We start from the raw sequence: 11,348 nt of genomic DNA, 5'->3' as shown, positions 1-11,348 counted from the left end.
GGGTGGGGGACATGAGGGAGGGACCGGACACAGGCCGACCTGCTCCCAAGGGCCGCAAGCCCTCTGCTCCGGGCGGTGATCCCGTCACACGGCTCTGCTGGTTGGGGCCCAGGGAGCAGGACCCCGCAGCCTCGGCCAGCTGTGACTCAGCCCGGGTGTTAAGCAGGAAGGCCGGGAGGGGGCGGGGCAGGGGCGCGGGCGGGATCCGCAGGGCGAACTCCCGAGTGGGCCTGCGGTGGGGAGGCTGCTCTGAGGGAAGACGCCCCGCCCTGGTGAGGGGCGCTCCCCACCCCCCACCCTCCGTTCCTGGCCGGTCCCTCGCTCACGTCCACGAGAACCTGACCGGTCCTGAGCGATGACCCTGCACAGCCCAGTCTGGGAGGGCAGAGCCTCTAGAGCGGCTCAACCAGATGCGGCACCAGCCGTCGAGCCTGAGTGAGGAAGGGAGGGCTGTGGCGGGTGACGATCGGCGGGGCTGTGGGTCCCAGCCGCCCAGCGTCACGGGTGCATCGGGGCTCACGGGTGCCACCTGGGGTCACAGGTGCACCAGGGCCCACTGAACCTTCCCTCTCCAACCGCGTCTCCTGCCCTTCCCCGCCTGAAGGGCCTGCACCTCCTCCCGCTCGGCCTCCCTCCTCGGGCCTGTCTGGGGTCTGCCCTAGAGCCTCGCGGCTTTCTCAGCCCGATTGATGCCCTTCCTGTTAGGTGCCCTGAGCCCTCCTCCTGCGCCCCTGACTGTTGTTGCCACGCAGCACCGCGGCGTTTTCCAGGGAAACTTCCAGGACAGAGGAGCAGGCTGGCGGGACGGGCCTTTCCCCAAACCTCACAATGAGCCCATTGGCAGCACCCCCTCGGCTGAGGCTGTGGGTGGAGGCGGGGGCACCCCTGGGCTGTCCGCGACCCCAGAGCCCGCTTGAAGCCTCCCCGCAGGGGGCCACAGACCCCCGCCCCTAGCCCTCGGGCCTGTCCCATCAGGGCGCCTCTGGGGCGAGCGGGGCTCTGCCTCCAGCCCTGCCAGGGGTCCTGGGGGAGACGCCCGGAGCTGGACAGCCTGGCAGACGCTGCGTCCTGTGTTCTGTGTTCGCAGTGATTCGGGCCAAGGTGGTCAGCGGGAAGGAGGTGGACTCCGGCAACGACATCTACGGCAACCCCATCAAGCGCACTCAGTACGAGATCAAGCAGATAAAGGTAGCGCTGCGGGGCGTCCGCGGGGGTGCAGGGTGGCGTCCTGCTGGGGGGGGGAGCTGCAAGCCCGGGGGCGTCTTCTCTGCGCCCCCTCGGGCCTCGGCTGAGGTCCTGCAGTGCGGGTGGGCTTTCCACGGCCCTGCCCACACGCGCCCGGGGCTGCCCCGCGGGCCAGGAAGAGGGCCGCCCCCGGGCCCCCGCCTGTCCCTGTCTGGGCGGTGGGGGCTCCCTGACCGTGGCTCTGCCCTTCTCGCCCGGCCGCTGGAATAGTGCAGCCTGCCCCGGGCGGCAGCGCGTCCCCTAAGGAGATCAGAAGTTGGGGGCCAAACCGCCTTGCCCGGGGGGCCATCCACCATGGGGCTGCCTCTCCGGGCTGCCCCCGTCGGGGGCTGGGAGACCCCCAAGGGATGAGGCCCCTCCCCAGGGCAGTGCTGGGGTATCCTTCCCCGCCAGGCCTCCCCTGCAGGGGGTGTCTGGCCCGACTCGCCCGCCATCCTGTGGGGCGGCTGGGCCACCCGGGGTGCGCGGTGGAAGGGTGTTCTGGCCGCGTCGCCCCCTCACGGCTCCCATCCCGTCTTTCCAGATGTTCAAAGGGCCCGACAAGGACATCGAGTTCATCTACACAGCCCCGTCCTCCTCCGTCTGCGGGGTCTTGCTGGACGCCGGCGGGAAGAAGGAATATCTCATTGCAGGTGTGTGGGGTCCCCCGTCCTCAGCAGCCCGGGCCGCGCTCCCCGCCGCGGCGGTGGGGTGGTGCCCGGCTGCTCCCACACAGCGTGGGTGTCCCACCCTCTCCCCAGAACGCCCCGACCATTCGCCTCCTGCCCGCGGTGCCCCCTTTGGAACAGGCCAGTGTGGCCTGATGGGGGGAGCAGAGGCCAGTGCTGGCAGGAGGCTGGCGGACACGGGTGGGGCCCAGAGGCCAGTTTGTATCTTTCCTTCCTAAAAGGGAGGCTGCTGCCGGATTCTAGAACCTGCTCGAGCTGGGTGAGGGGCGGGGGGTCTCCTTTGTCTGTGTGTCTCTTTCCCTCTCTCCGCGGAGGGGCACGTGTCACCGACCCCTCCGTGCTGGGCTCCTTCCTTGGCGCAGCGCCTGCCGCGGTTTCCGTCCCCCTGCGGCACCCGGTGCACGCACAGCCACCAGGCCCCGTCCACACGCCCTCAGACCCCGTGACGGTGGGCGCGCCCCCCGCCCCCCGTCCTGCCGTACGCAGCATCAAGACAGACACGCTCTGGGCTTTGACACAGTCAGTGTGCGGCGGAGAGGGGAGAACGAGAAGGAAGTAGTTTAAATAGTGTCCAGTTCAACACCCAAAGCCACCCGACCCCTCGTGGGTAACGCCCCAACGGGGTTGGCCCCGAGCAGGGCCGCTGAGAGCTGCCCACGTCTAAGGCACCTCTTGGGGGGCCCCCAGGAAAGGCGCAGGGGGGGCAGGCAGGCCAGGGAGGAAAAGAGCAAAGTCAAGGTAAAGCCGCCGTTGCCGGCCTCCCCCGCCACCCACGTCTGTTTCCAGCGTCTCGGCGAGTCCCAGGCCCAGCGGCCAGCGCGGCTTCCTCACGTGTCTCTGCGCCCCACGCCCCCCCAGGCGCCTCCCTGCTCCCCCCACCCACTCCCCCCTTCCCTAGCGTCCCCTCCCCGCCCAGCTCCGCCCCTCCCTGGTGGAGCAGGGAACCCCAACCTCCCCTTCCCCGGGGGACCCGCTCACACTGGTCTCTAAGTGACGCAGAGACACAGCCGCCCGCTGCTGCGTGGCCGGCGCCGCCACCCGCTCCACAACACCCTCGTGTCCCCGCCGGGAAACTCCCCCTGCCCTTCACCCCAACAATCCCCCGCCCGCCCCAGCCCCGGCCCCCGCTCAGTGCACCCGACCACCGAGTCCCCCGAAGGGCCCTCAGGACGCGTCCTGCGCAGGCGGCCGGGCTGGTGGCCTGGGCCCGTCGCGAGCTGTGCGGCGTGACCACCGGGCGGGACGCGTCCCCCCACCGCCATGTGTCCTGAGCCTTCATTTCTCACGTGACCCGCTCCTTCACCCACAACGCCACGGAGCGGGGGCTCTCAGCCTCGGCACGGGTGACCGGGGCGGCGAGGTGGGGGGCTGCCCGCACGCTGTGGAGCATGGAGCCACCCCACCCGCCTCCCGCTGACCCCGTCACGCCACCCCCACGCCGCGGGTCTCCAGCCACCACAGACGGCCCCCGGGGCCCAGCCCCGTCTGGCAGAGCTGCCCGAGTTGAGACCCATCTGCTAATGAACTCCAGCACTGACGGGAGCACCCCCAGACCCGTGTTTCCAGTGGGGGGGCCATGAGCCCCGAGATGTGGCCCGGTCAGCCGGGGACTAGAGTGCCCGGTGCACTTCATCGGACTGCTGGGGCGGCGCGGGGAGCGCGGGGTGGGGGGGGGCACAGGTTCCCACGGGCGGAACACGAGCGGAAAGCAGAGAAGATAAGGCGAGTCCGGTGCGTGGGCACGGGCACAGCAGTGCGGGCTGAGGGCGCAGAGGGGAGCCCGCGGGGGCGCCAGCGTGCAGGTTTGGCGCCGGAGAGGCACGGACCTTGGCTGCGGAGGAGGGCGCGGGGGAGGGAGGCAGAGGACACTGTCTTCTCCTGGGGGTGCCTCCCTCCCCGCCCAGCGGCCACCGCATCAAGACCCACCCCCTCCCTGGGGACGCGGGATGTTTCCTCCCTCTGCGCCTCGGGACCTCCTCCGTGTCCACCGCGAGCATCTGCTCCCCATTAGCAGCTTTACGGAGGCCCAGGCCGCACCCGGGCCGAAGGCCTTGGGGTAGTCGGTGTGCGACCCTCACGTGCGGCCCCCTCGTCCCCCCGCCCCCACTGTCCCCGAGTGAGGGGTGATCCAGCGCGGGGTCCTGCGCCCCACCCGGCCTGTGGGACAGCTCGCCCCGCTGGTGCCCGCGCCCGCACTCCGCGGACACGCTGCCTGGGCCGCCTGGCGTCTCGTCGGCCCCAGAGCCGTCGCCCGTGTCGGCTGGCGGAATGCGGCTGCTCTGAGCACTCGGCCGCTCGTTTTTGGGGAGGTGGGTGTTTCATTTCTCTCGGGGGGATGCCTCACCCTGGGATGGCGAGGCGTGTGGGGCTCTGGGTTAGATCGAGGACCCGCCAGGCTCTTGCCTGGAGCAGCGGCCCCAGCTATGGCCCCGGGATCTGCCTCGCAGGAAGCAAAGTCAGGGTGGCTGTTGAGGGGCGGGGGCCACCAGCCCGGCGGGCACCTCTCCCTGAGCAGTGACATCAGAGGCGCAGGGGAGGGAGCCAGCCGGGGTGGTGGGGGGACCAGGCCCCTGGAGGGACACCGCCCACTCCCCCGGCCCCTCTGGCGGGCCGGCTGGCGGTTGCAGCTTGTACAAGTGGCGGCGGCTGTGGCGCTCGCGGTCAGAAAAACAAGATCTGGGGAGGAGAGAACCGAGAGGCGACCTGCCTTCGTGCAGGGAACGTAGGACCCTAAAAATCCAGCGGCTTCTAGTTTTCTGGGTCCCTTTTGTGCTGTTCGTTCTCTGAGGCCCCCCCTTCCCCGAGTTCCCGGGCGGCCTCCTCACGCGGCCCTCTAGAGGCTGCCCGGCCACCCTGCAGCGCCCGGGCTCGGGAAGGGGCCGGCCGGGCTGGGCAGAGGTGGGCTCCCGGCAGGCCAAGGGCCCTCAGTCTGGCTTCTGCAACACGCTTCATCGCCCCCTTCCAGAGGCGCCCCCTTTTCCCGATGCTTCTCATGCAGATTCCGCTTAACCCGCGCCTCCCCGCACCCCGGCGCAATCTCCATCATGAGCCCGAATTTGCAGCAGAGGGTTGGGGGGGGTGGCGGGCGCTGGAGCGGGGCCCGGGCCGGGGTGTAGGCCTGAGCCACTTTCACAAGCCCAAGTTGGGTTTCAGTCACATTCCCCGTGCGTTTCATAGCCCCCCCCCCCCGCGACTCTTGGTTTTTGTTTCTTTTTATTTGCTGAATTCCTACTTTAAATCCTATTTCAAACACATAGAAACTACCTGAGTTAACGTGACCCGTACCCACCAGAGCCCACATGGAACCGGAGAGGCACGGATTACTACCACGTCCCGTTTTTCTTCAAGATCTCACAGAGATGAGATTTTAGTAAAATGTTCACTCCCCGCCCCTCCCGCATGCGTCCCCCTCTCCCCTCCTCACTTCCCCGAAGCTGGGGCGTCCCTTGCGTACAGATTTAAAACGTTTCGCGTAACATATTGTAGAGGTTAGGAACGGGCACAGGGCAGGTTTTCTGGGATCCCATACAGACCAGGTGAAGGAGGAGTCAGAGTCCTCAGTGGTTTTTTGCAGGTCTTTTATTGGGGTTCACCAGGCACACGGCAGGCAGGGCCGCTGGGGGGCCGGGAGGCTGGCAGGCCTCCCAGCCCCCAGCAGGTCTTCACTCTATCTGGGCTCTCCGGCTTTCTCTGCTTCTGCTTCTCTTGCTTTTCTCTTGGCTTCCCTATCGGCTTCTGCTTTGGCTTCTGCTGCTGCTGGCGTCCCCGTGACGCCGCCCTTAAAAGCCCAGTCTCAGCCCAGGTGAATCCCATCTACCTGGGCCCACCCCCTGCTCCAGGTGCCGCCATCAGGCATGCGTTCAGGACAAGGATCCATCATCTATCCTGATGGCGGGAGGGCAGAAAAGCCTGACATTTTTTCCTTACCCTACACACATGCATAAATCCTCCATGATATTATTGTTTGAACGTCTCGCGTCTCGTACACGCTGAAAAAATTTTTAATTTTTTTCTTTTATTTATTTTTATTCCCTCCACCCAATCACCTGTGCCCACACCCCCTGCCGCCCCCTCCACCCTTCCTCTCTCCCCTCTGATAACCATTATCTTTTTGTGCTGAGTTCAAATTTTTATTTCTTCTATTAGCTGCATGTCACTGCTTCCCAGGTGTTTCTACTCTGCGGGTGAGCGAGCCCATCTGGAATCACTCACTGTTTGATCTCACGCAACATAATTGCCTCAAGATGCAGCTGTTTTGCCCCAAGCGCCACTGGCTTGTCCTTCTTCACAGCTGTGTAATATTCCACTGAGCACATGTCCACAGCTTCTCTCCATTCAGCTGCTGAAGGCACTGGGGCTGGCGCCATGAGCGGGTGGGCAGTTGTAAACAGCGCTGCCCTGGGCGTAGGTATAGGTAGTTCGCTCGCATTCCATGTGTTTTCATGCAGGTGACACCTACAGTGACTTTGCAGCTTAGGGCTTGGGAGGTTGGGGAGGTCTTGATGATGAAACAGCTAAAGGCCCCAAGTGGGCCCTGGAGTTGACCGTTCACTTTTCCTCCTGGAGGAGAGGCCAGGAGAGGAGACGGACCCGGCCGGGCCTGTGAGAGCTCCTGGGCGTGCCACGGGCCAGCTCCGCGTGTAACCCCGAGTCACCAGCCCAGAGGAGGTGGCTGCGGGCCTCGAGTTGCTCACGGGCCGGCGAGTCCTGTGGCTTCTGGCACACCCGGCCCAAGTCTGGGTTCTGTGTTGCGGGCATGGACGGGGCACCAGCTCACTGACCGGAGCAGCTCCTGAGGAACAGGGAGCCCGGCCCTGCCCTCCTCCCACAGGGAGAAGATATGACCACGGACCCACCATGGGGCCCCCGGCCCCCCAATCCCTGGTAGAGGAAAACACTCACATCTGTGAGCCTCCGAGCCAGCCTGCTCCTGTCCTGGGGTGCTGAAGGGTGGCCCCGAGGCATGGAGGGTGGGGAGACACAGCACTGTCACAGCTACACCTCAGCCCCCCTCCCACGTTTGTGGGGGGCGAAGGGAGGAGAACTCGGCACGCACCCTGAGCCCGGTCCCTGTCTCCTCAGGAAAGGCCGAGGGGAATGGCAAGATGCACGTCACCCTCTGCGATTTCATCGTGCCCTGGGACTCCCTGAGCACCACCCAGAAGAAGAGCCTGAACCACAGGTACCAGATGGGCTGCGAGTGCAAGGTAAGACACGCCCTCCTTCCCGGCCGGGCCTTGTCACCGCCTCCAGGAAGACCTCTAGGGTTTGAGCCAGGCTGGCTCGGGGTCCCGAGTCAGGACAGGGCAGCGGGGGTGCCCTCTGCACAGGGAGGCCTGGTCCCTGCAGGGACTGAGACGCACCCCCAGCTGAGAGCTGTCGAGAGTAGGGGAGTCTGGCCATGAACCCTGCTCAGAGGGAAGCCTTCTAGGGCAGGGTTTTATGGAGAAAAAGTGGTCCTGTGAGGGTTTTCCTACAAACAGATGAACGCAAAGGGGTCGTACCTGGCGAGACAGTGTCCTGGGCTTCAGACGTCCCCAGTGTCCCAGCCATTCCCACTCGGGGGGCCCTCCTAGACATGGGGTCTGCGTGTTGAGAATGCCGGCACCCAGCCCCACAGAGGGGCACATGGTAGCACAGGACACACTGCTGGGTGCCCCCGGGGAACCCGGGAGGGGAGCTGGTCCAGAAGGTGCTGGTCCAGGCTGTGGGCTGGCGAGGCTGTGGGCTGGCGGCTCCGGGCACCCACTCACGACTGGGCGGGCCGTGCTGGCCGTCACCAGCTGTCCCCGGCTCCCGACATGCGCCCCTAGGCTGGAGGGCTGCAGGGTGTTAGGCAGACCACCATGTGCCCAGTGTGAAATCAGGGGCAATGTCCTCTTCCCCTGTGTGGCCACGAAGGTGTTTCCCATCCGCGCCTTTGCCAAGCGCTGCTCGTCAGGCCTCAGCCGCATAGGCTCCCAGCAGACACTGGCCTTCGCCCTCGAGGCCAGAGGCCCCGAGTTGTTGCTTCCGCTGCTCCCAGGGGTGCTCAGGCCACTTTGTCAGGCTCAGCGAAGGCAGACCAGGTGCCCAAAGCAGAGGCTCGCCCATGGCAGCTGGGGTGCACAATCTCTGGGGTGCAGAGGCCCCCAGGCCCTGTCCCTGTCGGGCCACTAGAGCATGGCGCCTCCGGCCCTGCCCGCCCTCCCCTGCTCGTTTGCTTGGCCCTGCTTTCACCGGCCCTGACGGCTGGCCCGGGCTGGGTGCTGGAGGCACCTCTGAACGGCTCGTGTCCCCCCAGATCTCGCGCTGCCCCATGATCCCCTGCTACATCGCCTCTCCTGACGAGTGTCTGTGGATGGACTGGGTCACGGAGAAGAACATTAACGGGCGTCAGGCCAAGTTCTTCGCCTGCATCAAGAGGAGCGACGGCTCATGCGCCTGGTACCGCGGCGCGGCGCCCCCCAAGAAGGAGTTTCTCGACATCGAGGACCCCTAAGCAGGCTGGCAGCGCCCCTCTGGCCGACGGCAAAGCCTCGAGAGTCTAGACGGGTCCAGTTCTGACATCCCTTCCTGGAAACAGCATGAATAAAACAGTCATCCGAGTGGGTCTGAATCAGTGTGACTCCCCCACAGCCCCGTTTTCCTTTCAAGCACGGCCGTGGGTCTGGAGGGAGAGGTGGACCCGGGTGCTCATCCCTCCCTCCATCCGCCAGCCTGGCCACTCTGCATCGCCGTCTCCAGTCCCCGGTGCCGCCGGGGTAGGACGCCCCAGCCCAGCTCGGCACTGTCGCACTGAGCAGGCGCTTTGGGGTCCCCCCGCCTGCTCAGGGCAGAGCCTGGAACGTACTTCGCAGACACTCTCGAGGGTCGTGGCAAGACTGCGTAGCAGGCCTACCAGGTCCCGTTCATCTCGGGAGGGGCGTCCCCCGTCCCTGCGCTTCCACGTCCCTGCCCTCGCCAGTGCCCTGCCCCCGCGGGTCCCCCCGCCCCTGGGGACCCCAGCCCCTGGGACTCCTGCGAGTCCAGGAATGGCCCGGACTAGGGGCTTGTTGTGGAAGGAGCCCCTGTGAACCCCATGAATCTGCAGAATTCCAGGGGAGCCCCCTCCGGGGCTCTCCACATGGGAGCAACAAGCTTCCTCATGTCACTGCAGCCCCCCCACCTCCCCAGCCGCAGTGGGGAGCACGACATCCAGTCCCAGGGTGGGAGTCCGGGGACCGCCCTTTAGTCTAGTCCTGAGCTTGGAAGTCACCCCCGCTTCCTCCTTGCGTTCTGGCACCGGGGGTCTGGATGGAGCTGAGCGGTCTGGCCTTGGGGGTCCCTGTGGCCAGGGCAGGGCCAGCTGTGCTGTTTGCACATCTCGCAGGCCCGACACCCCCAAGAGTGGCGGTGGCCCCAGGGCACAGGCTCCCACAAGACCCACTGCTTCCCCAGCTGAGCCCCGGGCTGCCTTCCCTCCAGGGGAGCTCTCAGCGCGTGGGACCCCGGCCCTGCTTGTGTCCTGTTACCAGACGGCCCAGTTAAGAAACTTCATCGGGAACTAGGGGCCTCCGGAGTCCCTGCAGAGGGTTTTCTGATGCCAGTAAAATGGGGGTGACGGTAGGCAGGGATTTCCCAGAAACACTCAAAAGAATCCCCTTATTCCCCCCGTGTTGTGAAGATAAACTGTGCGGGTTTATCGTGCAAACACCCCCCACGGGCACCCCGAGGCGCCGACGTCCCCCGGCCTGGGCGGTCCTCCTGCTCACGCGTTCAAAGGCACCCTCCTCTAAGCCTGCTCTGTTGTGCGGTGACCCCAAAGCAACTGTGAGACCCCCTGACCCCCGGAGGCGTGCGGCTCCCATGCCCTCCAGGACCGGTCAGCGTAGACCGACGACCCCCCTCTCGGACAGTCCAGGAGGCGACTCGGAACCCGCCCCCGGGGCGCGCTCATGCTGTACAGCGACCTTTGTCAGTTTGTAAGATTCCTAACGGACCAGTCCGCGTGACCCCAGTATATATGAGACCCCTCCGCGCCGCCGCCCCTGCCCCCCATGGTGTTACCGTGTATGACATTTACTCCTGTTGCTGCCGGTTTTCTTCGTGTTCTGGTTGGTTTCTGACGTCGGTGGTCATCCTTCCTGTGCGGTGTCTCACCTGCTGGGTGTTACACTCGCGCTTGTTGAAAGAAACGCAGAAGGGGTCTGCCTGGTGGAAGCATCTGGTCCCGAGGGGCAGGCGGGCCCGGCAGCGCCCGGCAGGCCGGTGGGGCTCCCCATCTGCACCCCCCATCCTCCGGGTGTCCTTGCGTTTGTCCCGCAGCTGTTGTTCTCGGGTTCGAATGAAGACAAAGTGAAGGATCTTTGAGTCGGTTGGTTCTAAAAGATGGTCTTTATATCCAGCCCCGACACGGGTCTAATGGCTGAACAGAATAGAAAACTCCAGACCCAGCGCGGGGGCAGCCGGGCCAGGGATTCCCTCCAGCACGTCCCCAGCTGCGTCTCCGCTCCGTCCATTCGGCGTTAATTTATGTGTTATACCCAGCACTGCTGTCTCTTCTGTATTCTTCATGCAAGCAACTCAAACTATTTAAAATGAAGTTTACATTGTAGTTATTTTCAAATCTTTGCTTGATAAGTATTAAGAATTATGGGACCTGCCACCATAATTTAAAGCTTTGTTGATTTTGTTGGGTTTGTTTTGGATTTTTTAAATTTTTTATTTCGGGGCAATGTGTTTTTGATGGAATGTGAAGTCTGAGGCTTCCTGTGCGGGGAACACACGAGCGTTGCTGAAAGCCTCGAGCAGACCGCGCATGTCTCCCTGCTTGTATCATTCTTGCGTGATCGTTCCGTCCACGGACAATAAACAATATTATCAAAGAGAACACCGCCTCTCCGTGTGGCTGTGTCCGCCCTCGCGAGCTGGGGCTTGCTGGCCCAACCTCAGGCGTGCCCGTCCTGGCCCGGGGGCCCTATTAGCTAACAACACGCCAGACGTGGCTGGCATCTTATTCATGTATGTTATTTGGGTCAAAAGTGACTTAAGGGCCTCCCTGGTGGCCTAGGGGTGAAGTCTCAGCACTATCATGGCTGTGGCCTGAGTTTGATCCCTGGCCAGGGAGTGACCCACACGGCGCAGCAGACTCCTCCTGTCCCCCCGCTGCTCCCCTCACAGTATCTTTCGGTGGATCCGCCTGTTCTGCTCCCCTCTCACCCCCCGCACCTCTGGCCTACACCCTGGTTCTTCTATGCATAGATAAATAAATATTCATTCAAAGATTTTTTTTATTATTATTTATACAGTAGCTGGGGTACAGGCCAGAGGTGTTGGGGGGGTGAGAGGATTCACCAGAGACAGAGAGTGGGGAGCAGAACAGGCAGACTGACTGAAATCCACTGCTGAGAGGAGCAGCGGGCGTGACAGGAGAGGTCCGTCGCGCCATGTGGAAATCTCCCTGGCCAGCCTGGA

The 11,348-nt window shown here is 64.5% G+C and overlaps 1 protein-coding gene across 1 annotated transcript; it reads left to right on the top strand.

Annotated features, from left to right (window-relative positions):
* Nucleotides 1–689: 689 nt before the first annotated feature.
* Nucleotides 690–8,494, top strand: TIMP2 (TIMP metallopeptidase inhibitor 2; the record flags this gene model as incomplete). Its single annotated transcript, XM_084238096.1, has 5 exons — nucleotides 690–863; nucleotides 976–1,188; nucleotides 1,769–1,877; nucleotides 6,996–7,120; nucleotides 8,197–8,494. The coding sequence occupies 5 exons, from the start codon at nucleotides 690–692 to the stop codon at nucleotides 8,392–8,394; spliced, it is 819 nt and encodes a 272-aa protein (XP_084094222.1). The 3' UTR covers nucleotides 8,395–8,494.
* Nucleotides 8,495–11,348: the final 2,854 nt, after the last annotated feature.

Source organism: Talpa europaea (assembly GCF_964194135.1).
Source record: "Talpa europaea genome assembly, chromosome: 7".
In the NCBI taxonomy this organism is placed as follows: Eukaryota; Metazoa; Chordata; class Mammalia; order Eulipotyphla; family Talpidae; genus Talpa; species Talpa europaea.
Note: the sequence above shows the minus strand (reverse complement) of the source record. Positions and strands in the feature narration are given on the sequence as shown.